Here is a 14,445-nt window from a genome sequence, read left to right as displayed (position 1 = left end):
GCTGCCTCGGCTTTGCACGGAACTGTGCACAGGGCATGCAGGAAATAGAACACCCACTTAGAGCACCCATGGGAAAAGGGCTCTCAAGTTTTCCATTATATTGAAGTCCCTCGAAAGCACATAAAAATGCCTTTCTACAAAATATTTCCAGTGACTGACTGTCTGAGAAAACAAGCATGTACTTTTTGAGTAAAGGCACTTTTAAAGGGCAAGTGGTTCTTGAAAATTGAAAGCTTAAATGGATGTGAACTTCCAGCCATCCCAACAGAAGTGCATCTTTTATCAGTTTATTTTTATTAAAGAGACTGTTCGCTCTAAAATGAAAATTCAGCCTTCATTTACTTGCCCTTATGTTGTTCAAATCTGTTCGAGTTTTTTTTTTTTATTAGAAGCATGTGCTGGTCGCTCTTTTCCATGCAATTACAATGAATGGAAAATAACAAGCTTCAGTCGTATTGAGACTACGTTTGATTCTTTTTTGCTGCTTTTTGGAGCTTCAAAGCCTAAAAAAATTGGACGATGTTTGAAACTTTGTATTTCCTAGCACTTATGCTACGATTCAGTTTGATTCATTGCCAAATGTTTGCAAAAAAAAATAAAAAATGTGCTGGATGAGGTGGATATTTACCTACAGTCCATTGTAAGAAACAAAACTCGCAAATGTCTTGTAAAGTTTATCAGCGATGAAGCATCTCTTTATTGCATATGTACAGGGATGGAAATTAACTTTTTTGTCCACCGGCCACTGTGGCTGGTGGATTTCAAAATCTACCAGCCACTCAATGTTTTTACCAGCCACTTTCTTGTTTTTAACCGACAATGTGTAACTGCATGTGAAAATTAATACTACAAGAATTCTTAAGCAGTTTATTTAATCTCAAGTCTCAATGAAATACTGACATTTTCTCTTTCTCTCACCCTCGGCCTCATCCACCTAATCTGTCATTTATTTTTGTTTTGATGATAAATTGAGCCAGCCTCCAAAAGTAATTAACCTGTCCTGTGATTTTTTTCTCTCTCACACAACACTCTCCAGACACGGATTTATGAGCTATAGTATATTGGTTGCCTTTACATTAGAATAATATTTAAAGGTGCTCTAAGCGATGTCATGTGTTTTTTAGGCCAAAACATTTTTTGTCACATACAGCAAACATCTCCTCACTATCCGCTGGCTGCCTGTCCCCTGAACACACTGTAAAGAAACGCGATCTCTGTAGACAGCCCATGCTTCACAAACAGCACCAAAAACAAACTGCAGCGACCCGCTCCCCAAAACATAACAAACTGTTCCAGCCAATGACCGACAAGGAGGGTTTGGGGGTGTGGTTTGGGGGGTTAGTGTGCGGATGAGGAGGAGGGAGGGTCTAGCTAGCCTCCGTTTTGTTTGACAATAGTTCGAACGTCAACAAGAAGTGACGTCACCCAGGATCGCTTAGAGAACCTTTAATATAATCTAGATATGAAATGGAATAAATAGCATTCAATACAAAATGAATATGTCTCATATATTGAAATCAAGTTTTATGTGATAAAATATTTGCTTTGTTGTGCATTAGAACCACATCAGGCATTTAGTACAAAATAATTTATTGAAGCATCCAGATACTTCACCACGTGACAGCAGCTAGGCTCCTGATTGGTTAACGCGGCGCGAATTGACGCCAAAGTTCAGATTTTTCAACTCGGGTGGCAGACGCGAATTCGCGTCAAACGCGTGAATGCACAAAAGCACTCAATAAAATCATGCGCGCGGAACGCGTCAGACGCTCGAACTTGCCGCGCGAATGAGGCGTATTCGCATCTACCACGGCGCGCTCTACACCTCATTCGCGCCGTCTTTGCATTGACTTAACAATGAAATCACTCGCGCCAGACGCTCTATTCTCGTCTGGTGTGAACGCACCATGATGTTTTCTCTGCAGACCTCTACGCCTGCGATGTAACGCCACATTTTTGTTTGAAGGTGTGCCTCCTCTAAAAGTGTCCGCCGTCCGGGTGAAACAGTATGCTATTTTTATTTACCCGCCACGGTGGCCGGTAGGTGAAGCGAGTTTACCCGCCAAAACACAAAATCACCCGCATTTGGCTGGTGGCGGGTGCTAATTTCCATCCCTGATTTAGACACTGATGAAGGGTTGAACCTGAGAAAGTTTTGCGCACCTTGCACTTTTTTTTTGCACTTTTTCACTTTATTTGTGGTCTCTAGACAATAAAATACTGTGAGCTTTTTGGCCTATATTCGTGTGCGGATCTTTTTTCTGATTTTTCACTAGTTAAATGTCACCATAGGCTGCCATTTCAAATTCAATTGTTGATTGACAAGCATTCTTTAAAATGTTTGTGGAAGAAAGTAAGTCAGTCAGTCATAAAAGTTTGGAACAACAAGCATTCTTTTAATTTTTAAGTGAACTATTCCTTAAACAATCACGTGCAAAACCCTAAGCCTTGCTGTAATGTTCTCAGTGTGTGAGGATAGATTTGTAGTTGCAGACTTTCCCCTTCTCTAAACTTTGTGCTCTGATTTGTCTCTGCCAAATTGCAGATGTGACTCAGCCTCACATAAGATGTTTATTTAACTATCTCATAGTGCTTGATTTCACTTTTAAACAGTTTCTATGAAAGAAATGTTTGGGTTTCTTGCCAGTTGTTTCAATAGCAACTTAAAGTCAAAATCCAAAACTCAGATTTGGAATGTTCTGTTCTTCTGCAGCCAGTCTGGAGGGCATTCGAATGAACTGGGAGGAACAAACTTCGCTGAGCACCTCTCTTAGCTCCATCATCCGCACACCCAAATGCTACCACATCTCCTCAGTCAACGAGAACGCTGCAAAGCGTTTATGTCGCCGCTACTCCCAGAAACTCATCCAGCACACCAGCTGCCAGCTGCTCCGCACGTACCCAGCAGCCACACGCATCGACTCTGCCAACCCCAATCCTCTCATCTTCTGGCTGCATGGAATCCAGCTGGTCGCCCTCAACTATCAGACTGATGGTAAAGAGTGTAATCTGCTCATCTGCAACAGCACTGGGATATAATCAGTGTGAATGATAGTGATAGACTGATATATTGACCTGGACAATCAGGCCATCCACCTATATTTTTAATGAAAGAGCAGGTGTGGCCATTTGTAACTTAAATGTGTGAGGCTTCCAGTGTCATTCGCTTCCAGTTATTTTAGCTGTACAAAAACAGTCCGTTATGCTGCTTGATATTTCAAGCTGGTTGATTTACTGTTTACTGCACTTTGTTATTTATCTGGTTATTTATAGTTAAAAAGAGTCTCTGGCTGGTTGATTCACAGAAGCTGTCATAGATGTGGCTTTGTCAATATGGAAGACCAGTGTACTTCAGATAAAACATTAAAGGTGTAGTAAGTGATTTCTGAAAAACAACCCCTCCTGGGGCGGCAGTGGCTCAGTGGTTCATGTAGGTTGTCTACAAACCAGAAGGTTGGTGGTTCAATCCCCGGTTCCACCTGACCAAGTGTCGAGGTGTCCATGAGCAAGACACCTAACCCCAGCTGCTCCCGACGAGCTGGATGGCGCCTTGTATGGCTGACACCGCCGTCGGTGTATGAATGGGTGAATGTGAGGCAAACTGTAAAGCGCTTTGGTGGCCATTGGGTCTGTGAAAGCGCTATATAAATGCAGTCCATTTACCATTTACCATTTCATTGCTCCGCCTCCGCAATGCAAGAGTGGAAGCTTTATGGGGCCGGCAGTGGCTCAGTGGTTCATGTAGGTTGTCTATAAACCGGAAGGTTGGTGGTTCAATCCCTGGTTCCACCTGACCAAGTGTCGAGGTGTCCATGAGCAAGACACCTAACCCTAACTGAGTGACTGGGTGAATGTGAGGCAAAATGTAAAGCGCTTTGGTGGCCAATGGGTCTGTGAAAGCGCTATATAAATGCAGTCCATTTACCATTTATCATAGCTGAAGCGAAGCAAAATAAAGCTTCGTGAAAAATAATCCAAAGATGACGAATGAATGACAAGGAAGAACAAAAAAACCTAAAGCTCTTGCCAGATCACAACTTTAAACTTCTTAAATATACCTTTTCCAGTGATATTCTTCTGAGCTTTTCTCTTTTGTAATGTCTCTCAGCCATTTCTCTTTCTACAGTCTCCCTCTTGCTCACTCTCTCCTCCCCCATCATGAGTGGACACGCCCCCTGCTGCTGATTGGCTACAAGTGTGTTGTGCTGCTCGGTCCAATCCACTTTCAACAGCGTTTCTCAGAAATCACTTACTGCACCTTTAAATAGATCAGTAATTAAATGTACTATTTGCTTTAAATTAAACCAATAAATTAAATAAATACATTTTTAAATATTACCATATTTAAAGGGATGGTCCACCCATAAATCACCAATTACTCATCCTCATGTTATTTTTGTATGACTTTCTTTCTTTTGTGAAACATAAAAGAAGATATTTTGAAGAATTTTGGCTTTTTTAACTTAAAAATGAAAATGTTGTCATCATTTAACCACCGTCAAGTTGTTTCAAACCTGTTTGAATTTCTTTCTTCTGCTGAACACAAAAGAAGATATTTTGAAATATGGAAGTCAATGGGGCCCATCAACTGTTTGGTTACAGACATTCTTCAAAATATCTTCTTTCGTGTTTTCCACTGAAGAAAGAAATGCATACAGGTTTGGAATGAGTAAATTAATCTTGAATAAACAAATTTTCATTTTTGGTTGATACCATTTACCATTTGGATGCTATTTCATTTCTATATGTTATACCAAATCAGTCCACTATATGTAAATATAATTCAGATATGCTATTGAGCATTATTCTAACAAGATGATTTCAAGAATTCAGTCCCTTTTTTTTAGATGATAATTGAATGTGGATGGTATATTCTCCTCTAGACCTGCCATTGCAGCTGAACGCAGCTCTGTTTGAGGCTAATGGTCACTGTGGTTATGTGCTGAAGCCTCCAGTCCTGTGGGAGCGAATCTGCCCCCTATATCAGCACTTTTACCCTCTGGACCGAGACCTGGAGAACATGACCCCTACGCTCTACACTCTCACTGTAAGAGCCTTGAGTATCCCATATTCAGCGTTAAAACTACTTTTGGATACTCCAGCTAATCTAACAGACATGAATTAATTCATATGCACACAGATTGTTTCAGGGCAGAACGTGTGTCCGGGTAACTCAAACGGCAGTCCCTGTGTGGAAGTGGAGGTGTTGGGTATGCCGGCAGACAGCTGCCATTTCCGTACCAAGCCCATACACCGCAACACACTCAATCCCATGTGGAATGAGCGCTTCCTGTTCCACGTGCACTTCGAGGATATGGCGTTTCTGCGCATTGCTGTGGTGGAGAACAACAGCTCGCAGGTCACCGCTCAGCGGATACTTCCCCTCAAAACCCTCAAACCAGGTAGAAAACTCATTACAGGAGCATAGTGTAATTACTGCTGTACTGGGTATTGGTTGATAACTGCCACCTGCTTCATCCTTGGAATGTACATTTTACATGGTCTAAAATATGTTTTTGAAAGAAGTATCTTCTGCTAAGCAAAAAATCATAAAAAAATGTGTTTAATTTAAAAGAACTGTTTTCAATTGTAATATATTTTAAAATGTAATTTATTCATGTGATGCAAAGCTGAATTTTCAGCATCATTACTCCAGTCTTCAGTGTCACGTGATCCTTCAGAAATCATTCTAATGCTGATTTGTTGATCAAGAAACATTTCTTAATATTATCTTATTCTTATTCTTAATGTTGAAAACAGTAGCTAAATATATTTGTGGAAACCTTTTACAGGATTCTTTGTAAAAACAAAACAAACAAAAAAACAGCATTTATTTGAAAGTTACTTTTGATCAATTTACAGCTTCCTTGCTGAATAAAATAATTTATTTCTTTAAAGAAAATTCTTACTGACCCTAAGATCTATAAAATTCTTACTATATATATATATATATATATATCAATTTCGAGTAAATAATATAAAAAACATCCATTCAGTCATTACTTAGTATTAATATTAAATTATTATAGTATATAATAAAATATATATTTTATTTATTATAATTTTTTATATTGTCTGTCAACAGTTGTTGTACAATCACTTATTGATGGCTTCAGATTACTCCATTTGATCATGTACTGGATTGAATGAAATTTTGTGTTGTTGTTGTGTCTTAATTCATTTGATACGTGTCCACCTTTGTCCAGTATATTTCATTTGGTTTCTGTTGATTATTCCAGGCTACAGACACCTGCAGCTGAGGAACCTGCACAACGAGTCTCTGGAGGTCTCGAGTATGTTCATCTTCAGCCGCAGAACGGAGGAGAGTCCCACCGGAGGACCGCTCCCTGCGTCTGTGGTGAGACAGCATTCATAACCCACTTCTAAAACCACACAGATGTCAGGATCACAGAGAGATATTTGTGTTACATGTAGTACTGGTGGAACTGGACAGCAGAAATAAAACAGTTTACATTAATGAATCCTCTATACGTGCCATTCAGTCCCACAAGGGAGTAGACCGTATGTTTGAGAAAACATTGTGCAAATGTTTCCGATGTTTTTAAAACTCTGGAATGTGCTGCATTCCTCTCTCTCAGTCCCTGTCATCCGAGTGCAGCCTAATTTCATTAAAAATAGGAAATCATAAAGACATAGGCATGCTACAGTTTACAGAAATGCCATGCCTATTCAAACGGCTAAAATATATATATATCAGATTTTTCAGTGAAGTAGATTTGAACCAAAACAAATTCCTTGGGAAACAAACAGGTTTATATCTATCTCTATATTGATACATTATTATAAACATCATTGGTAAAAAGTGTTTAAAATCTGTGGGAGAAACTGTTATTATTGTGTACAGTTATTAAAACTTTTTTTCTTTTCGCCACTTGTGTCGTCTTTACAGTAGGTGCATGACACCCCTGGCTGTATACACAATATGACTGAACCATTTTATTTATTTAAACTGTCACTAGTTGTTTAATAGCTCTGAAACAATATTAAGAATGTGCTCTTTTGTTTAGCAGCATGTTATATGTCTTAAGTTTTAGAGTGTGAAAAAAAAAAGTGAACTCTGTTCCCTTTTCTCCTGTCAGCTGTTCAGCACGGAGGAAAGACGCGCCGTTCAGCAGCACAAAGTGACAGTGCATGGAGTTCCAGGCCCCGAACCCTTCACTGTCATGTGTGTTGATGAATACACCACAGCCAAACAGCTCCTGGACTCTGTAAGTGTCAACGCAACTGAACCGAGCCAGTTTAGACAGGTTAGCACACACCAGAACACTGTTTAGTGCAATGAACTGACTGAGGGCTCTGTGAGAGGACACCGTCAACTACTGTAGATGAAGTAGTGTAAGCACTCTGTGTGTGGTGCCATCACGGATTCAGAGTTCTTTTAGAATTCCTGAGGAGCGATTTTTATATGTTCTGAAAATGTTTCGGATTAACCTTGGAAGTACAGCCAGTGCCAAACTGTCCTCCTTTTAAAGAATGATTGTCATTCATTCTCTCATTAGGAACAAGCAGTGTTCACTCCAGTGTTTACTGGTCTGGTTCACATTTTCTTCATTCCTCAGCACATAAACGCATGCTGAAATAGTCTCTCTCTTGCCAGTTGTTTCCGACTACGTCCTTCAACTACTTCCTGATGGAGGAGAGAACGCCTCTGTCGAAGGAGAAGAGCGAGTCAAAGAAAGCGCATCAGCAGCGCCCCCTAGCGAACGATGAGCGGCTCCTGAAAGTCCTTCACAGCTGGCAGCCGGAGGAAGGATATGTGGGCAGAATATGCCTGAAAACCAAGGAAGTGGTAAAAACCCTTTTCCCAGATTGTGCTTGCTTTCATTAATTAGATTTCTAAGGGTCATTCCCATTATGCAGTACCATTTGAAAAATTAATAAACTACCATTGAAAAGTTTGGAACAATTATGCTCACCAAGGTGGCTTTTGTTTTCTATTTCAATATATTTTAAAATGTACTGCAGTCTTCATTGTCACATAATCCTTCAGAAATGCGCTGATTTTCTGCTCAAGAACTGTTAAAGCGACATAAATGATTAACAAGATGGAAATTGAACAAAAACCGTTTAATTGGTTACCAATTAAAACAATATTCCCCAGAAAACATGTTTTGTTTGAAACATTTTGATTAAAGAAAATTTGAAGAAACAAACTGTCAGTATATTAAGAAATATTCTAGGTTTTATTTTTCCATTTTATTTTGTTTAAAGTTTTAGTAATTTAGTTTAGCATTTTTTGTTGCCGTTTTTATTATTATTATTTAAAATATATCTATAGTTTTTAATCATTTTTATTGCAGTTTTCATTGTAGTTGTTTTTTTAATATTTTATTTATTTTTTTATTACAACATTAACTCCGGTTATTCATAATTCATTTCATGTTCACTTAAGGATATTTTGAAAAACTGAACCGAAAGAAAGCCAGAATGATTTCAAGCTTTGAATTTTTTTTATTTTTTTTTCTATCCAGTGTATTAGGATAATGGAAATGTAACTCATAACAGGATTGACCCCTACAGGCCTCATAAGATCCACACCCATGTCTTTTGTTTATACATTCACCATTTGATTCTTGATCTGTTGCTCCTCCTGGTGGCTCATAGCAGAACTTCAATGAGAAGAATATAGTGATGGAGGGATTGGAGGAGGTGGGCAGCGGAGAGGAGGACACGTTCTTCGTGCAGGTTCATGATGTTTCTCCTGAGCAACCTCACACTGTCATCAAAGCCCCCCGTTACAGCACAGCCCAGGACATCATCCAGCAGGTCAGATATCACTGTGACATTACTGGAAGATTTCAACTCTGTCATGTGGATATCAAATTAGCTATAAGCTGCTGTGGTCTATTGTAGACTCTGAGCAAAGCCAAGTACTCTCTGAGCATCCTGAGCAACCCCAACCCATGTGACTACGTCCTGATGGAGGAGCTTACCAAAGACGCGGGCAGTAAGAAATCCTCCTCAGCTAAAGCGTGCCAGCGTGTGCTGCAGGACCACGAGTGTGTGTTCCAGGCTCAGAGCCGGTGGAAGGGCGCCGGGAAGTTCATCCTCAAGCTCAAAGAGCAGGTAAACACTGCTCACTAACCTATGACACGAAAAACAAGGACATCATCTTTCTGTTGCTTCTCTATGAATGAATCTTTTTTTACAGTTTTGCAATGTTTTGAAAGAAGTCTCCTCTGCTTACCAAGGATGCATTTATTTGATCAGAAATACAGTAAAAACAGCAATATTGTGAATTATTATTACAATTTAAAATCGTTGTTTTCTAATGTAACATGTTTTAAAATGTCATTTATGCCTGTGATCAAAGCTGAATTTTCAGCATCATTACTCCAGTCTTCAGTGTCACATGATCCTTCAGAAATCATTCTAATATGTTGTTTTGCCGCTCAAGAAACATTTCTTATTATTATCAATAGCTATGCTTCTATCAACCTATTTTTATGCGCATTTTGGGATATCACATAAAAACCGCTGGATGGAAACGTCAGTATGTGTGTAAATTCAATTGAATACATTTATCCAATAAGATGTGCTTAAACTGCGATGGAAACGCATTTACCAAATAAATCTGTTGAGTTTGCATCAACAGAGAATGTGATTGGATAACTGGAGTAACCAGTGGATCAATAGCCGCTTTCCGACCGGAGGGACTTTTGCAGTTCCTAGAACCTAACGTTCCTATAACCCTTTTTTTCTTGTGTTTCCGACCGGACTAAGTTGGGGATTTTTTAGTTTCTCAGACCATAGTTCCTATAACTCTTTCAGTACCTAGTCTAGAGCGAGGACTTTTTTAGTTCCCTTTCCCTAGGTCTACGTTGATTGGTTCAACTTATAAGTCACGCCCACTGTCAACACATTTTCTTCACTGTCTGTTGCAATTCGCCTATGTAGGCTATGCTAACTCATAACTTAAGACAAACATAACGCATTCAACCAGCTAATTGCTAATGCTTGCTAAACTTACCCGTCGTTTTGTTTGCCTCCTGCGCTCTGCTCTTCTATCTTCTTCCATCATATTACTTAAGATCATAATACGCTGGAGCCTTCGTCTTGTTTCTCTGTACAGACCTCAAGATCTTTAAACGCCGCCGTTTGTACTCCGTTATTAAGGTCCCGGCAAGGCAGAACAGGAACATTCCGATAGCCTCCTCCACGCTGGTTTGTTGTTGTATGTGGCGCCGCCGCCGTGCTTGCGTCACTCCCTTACCCCTCCTACCAGTTCCTATGGCCACTTGGCCAGTGCGAACGCAAAAAGCAAAACTGAGTTTAGGGGAAAGTAGTTCTTAGAACTGTTTAGAAGTGGACAGTTCCTATAACTAAGTTCCTGTAACTATTTGGTCGGAAAGCGGCTAATTTCATTGCACAAATGTTGGTTTGGTCGTTCTGAAATGCCTAAACCAAAGTCTGTCATCAACATGATTTGGTATAATGACCTCCCAGAAGCATCTCACATTGTTGCGTTCCCAAGCATCAGGCATTACAACACTGCTTTATTCGCAAGTGTTTTATGCGATAGTCCAAATTTCCAGACAAGTTAAATTCACAATTTTTAGTGGAAAAATAGCTAATGTTAAAAACGTTTGTGCTTATTTGAAATAGAAATCTTTTGTAATATTATAAATGGCTTTACTGTCACTTTTAAACTATTTAATGCATCCTTGCTGAACAAAAGTATTAATTTCTTTCAAAATATTGAACCCCCCCCCCCCCACACAAACACACACACACACACACAATCTTACTGACCTTTATGACTCAACACAATATTTGACTGTAATTATGCAACAATGCTTATTTTCAAACTTTTTTGTATTAACAGAAGCTGGGAGTTACTATATTTATTGAATTACTTTTATTTAGCATTTTAATGACAATTAGAGTTAAATTATTTCAATAAAAAAAAAATAGTATTAATACATTAAAAAATATATAATAAATTTATTGATCTGAATCCAAATGTTTTTTATCACGCGACTGCAAAGGTCTTTGAAAAGGAAATTTCTTGGTCACAAAGTGCTATATTGAAATGTAAATAGCACAAGAGACAGCTTTGGATATCAACATTTTTAAATTCCCTGATATATAGATATTCATATAAATATATTTATTATGTGTGTAATGTGTATTTGCACAAATCCAGACTTAATCACACTGGTGCATGAACAATCTTGCTTAGGATTTTTTTCTTCTTCTCAGTATGTTAATGGGATTTGTTTTTCGGTGCCCCGTCTCTCAGATGGCCCGCGAGGACAAGCGTAAGGGCGTGTCGTTTGCCAGCGAGCTCCGGAAGCTCACGGGTCGGAGTCGGAGCTTGACTGTGAACACGAGCACGAACGGCCCCGCGGCCCAGGAGCCGGCACACAGTAAGGAGGAGAAGGCTGCATGTCCCAGCATGATGCCTCTGCCCGAGGCTTCGGAGTGAAGAAACACTCTGCAGTGTGTGTGTGCAGTGCATGGAGCTCCACCAGGTACCAGACACTAACACACAGCAGCCTTTATTAACACTGTACAGTCTGAAATCTAATAGACACATTCAGCTGGCCCTGGAGAAAACATTATTGATGGTATGATTTAGTCAAAGTTGTTAGTCTCTCTGTGCTGCTAGTTGAGCAACGCTATCTGAGAGTTTGCCATTCTTTGTTTAACAGTTTTATTAATGAGCAGTGCACCATGTCTTTACTAGCAGTGAAGAGTTATTAATGGCATGTAATATTTAATGGACCTCAATCATATTCAATTTGCCGCGAATGAATATGAGGTGTAAAATATAGTCATTGGTGTTTTATCACTGTAAGACGGACACCTTTAAAATAAAGGGTAACCAGACCGTGTAATTATACATTTAAGCACTGAGTAATTATAATTAACCTGTACTTGGTATAGGGTTAGGTTAAGATTAAGGTTTGGTTTAGAGTTAGTTGCTTGATTTATAGTGAACACTGTAGTAACTAAATGTAACATGTGAAACAAGGACACTGTAAAACAAAGTGTTACCCAACATATCTGACACTCTATAGCTGTGTTTGAAATCTCCCCCTGTACCCTCATTCAATATTCCCTATATTACTGCACTAATGTAGTCCACTAGAAGGAGTGAATGAAAACAAGTGAGCGGATTCAGACACTGAGTGCGCTGGAAGGGCTGTCATGTAAACTAGCTTGTATAAATCTTATCTAAACTATTTAATTATCAATTAAAAAAATATATTATACCTGTATATTACGCTGTAGCCACATTGGAGCAGCAGTTTGGAAAATGGATGGATGGATGATTCAGCTGCGGGCGCCATCTTCTGGTGAGATGCGGGAATTCATTCTGCATGAGACCTTACAGTGCATTATGGGTATTCTCTAGCCCTTGAGTGTTCATCAGTTGTACACTCGTTATTGCAGTGCATTATGGGTATTCTTGAGTGTTCATCAGTTGTACACTCGTTATTGCAGTGCATTATGGGATTGAATGAGTGCGCTCGATAATGTCCACTAGTTTCGGACACCACTACAAACGGCTGTCTCCTCAAATAATGCCCTATTTAAGGGTATAGGGGGTGATTTCAGACACAGCCTATGTCTGTTCCTCACAGCCTCGCTTTCGTTCATGTCAAATCAAAATGTGACTATTTATACACTGCCCGGCCCCCCCAAAAAAGTCAATGATTGGATCATTATTGCATCCATAATATTGAATATTATGTTTGTTTTTTTAGCATGTTATATGTTTGGCAACAGCTCTTTTAACCCATTGATGGAGTGTGTAGCTTTTCATTTCTTAAAAAAAAACATGAAGGAAGACACATCATGGCCATATTTCAGGATGACAATGTCAAGATTCATCAGGCTCAAACTGTGAAAGAATGATTGTGAGAGAGCATCAAGGATCATTTTCACACATGAATCGGCTCCTCTGAGTCCAGATCTTAAACTCACTGAAAGTCTTTGGGATGTGCTGGAGGAGACTTTACAGAGTGCTGGACTCTTGCATTGTCAATACAAGATCTTCACCAAAAATGTATGCACCTCTTCATGGAAATAAATGTTTTGATGTTATTTTCATCAAGAGGAGCATCCATTTTTGGTTAGGATCTCGTATAAATGCAGCCTTGGTGAACAACATATCTTACTGAACCCAAACTATTGAACAGTAGTGTAATAACAAAAGTTCACAAATATTGAGGACATAAATGTAATTTATTAAGCAAATTCATCGAGTGGCATTTTTGAGATGTCAACAGAAACAGCATTTGCTCTGTGTCTGCAGTGCAGTGATATGAACAGGTCAACAGCTGTTATTCTCATTTAACACAGCTGGAACACTATAACCAATCAGCATCCAGGTCTAGAATGATCCACTTTGTTACAAAACATTGCAATAATGCATCACGTTCGGATCAGTCTCATGTGAAAATGTCCCAGTTGGCAGTTGTTGCTGTTGGACTGCAACTAACCTGCATCTTCCCGCCCGTCTCTCTTCAGAGGCTCTGTCGATGGGGCTGAAGGCCTGGATGGCCGAGGGACGCTTGGGTTCTCAGAGAGTGTGTGTGTGTGGCGGTCGCACCCCTGCCCCCTCCGGCTGGTCTGTCCCGCTGCTGTGGAACTGGAAGCTGCATAAATGAGTCCAGAGCCAGAGCAGCACCTCTAGTGTTCACCACTCTCACTCGTGGCGCAGAGACTCGTGCAGTGGCCCGGGTCACGGAGGGGTCGCTCAGTTCAGCAGCCTGTGTGTTGTTGTACACGGATGTCAGAAGGCAGTTTCTCCTTCTATTCTTCTTGTCCTACTTCAACAGTACTGTAAGTGATGAATGCGTTTATATGCATTTCATTTTCTTTAGTGGTTTTGCACATTACTATTATTTAGAAAGTTGAATATTTTATTAACATCCCTGTTTTGGATTGCTGAAATGAAATGGAGCATGAAAATGCCCTCAGCATCACACTATACAGGTTTTTTTTATTAGTTGACTTGCGAATCTTACGAGTTCAGAGCAAATGCACAAGATTTTCCGAAGGATGCGAGGCAGATTTGTTCTGCATATTTTAGCAGCTAATTGAATTTGATGGCTTTCGTTGCACATGTCCTGTACCTGTAGACAACACTGCACGATGTTGAGCGGTACCTTTCTATACACAGCCACAACTCTATTTACAGTATTAGAAAAACGCCACTTCAAATGTTACTTTATTTTAAGATTTATTTCATTAGATTTATTTCAAAAATGTCGATTTTCTTTTTGCACACTTTTTTTGTAGTAAATCTCCCCCTTCACAGCTGCAGTGCAATTATAAAAAATAATAATAATTCTTGCATTTACAGAAAACTCACAATATTAAATATTATTAAACATATCCTTTTAGTTCACTGTCACTGCAGCGCTTTTGAAATGGTTGAATTAAAAATCAGTAAAATTGAGGTTTAAATCC

General features: G+C 39.4%; 1 protein-coding gene across 8 annotated transcripts in view; it reads left to right on the top strand.

The window, feature by feature from the left end:
* plce1 (phospholipase C, epsilon 1) overlaps positions 1-14,211 on the top strand; it is an 89,463-nt gene extending 75,252 nt beyond the window's left edge. For 5 of the 8 annotated variants that reach the window (XM_056245967.1, XM_056245962.1, XM_056245963.1 and 2 more), the window contains 10 exons: positions 2,714-2,995; positions 4,884-5,047; positions 5,141-5,402; positions 6,240-6,358; positions 7,101-7,229; positions 7,619-7,810; positions 8,626-8,787; positions 8,875-9,087; positions 11,264-11,390; positions 13,501-14,211. In XM_056245967.1, the coding sequence (XP_056101942.1) occupies positions 2,714-2,995; positions 4,884-5,047; positions 5,141-5,402; positions 6,240-6,358; positions 7,101-7,229; positions 7,619-7,810; positions 8,626-8,787; positions 8,875-9,087; positions 11,264-11,390; positions 13,501-13,640 (1,790 nt within the window). In that variant the 3' untranslated portion in view covers positions 13,641-14,211. Of the gene's footprint in view, positions 1-2,713; positions 2,996-4,883; positions 5,048-5,140; positions 5,403-6,239; positions 6,359-7,100; positions 7,230-7,618; positions 7,811-8,625; positions 8,788-8,874; positions 9,088-11,263; positions 11,496-13,500 lie in introns of those variants that run through there. The other 3 variants (XM_056245961.1, XM_056245964.1, XM_056245965.1) reach the window with 3 other exon arrangements.
* Positions 14,212-14,445: the final 234 nt, after the last annotated feature.

Source organism: Rhinichthys klamathensis, unplaced genomic scaffold (genome assembly GCF_029890125.1).
Source record: "Rhinichthys klamathensis goyatoka isolate OS25496 unplaced genomic scaffold, OSU_Roscu_1.1 h1tg000035l_1, whole genome shotgun sequence".
NCBI classification, from domain to species: Eukaryota; Metazoa; Chordata; class Actinopteri; order Cypriniformes; family Leuciscidae; genus Rhinichthys; species Rhinichthys klamathensis.
Note: the sequence above shows the minus strand (reverse complement) of the source record. Positions and strands in the feature narration are given on the sequence as shown.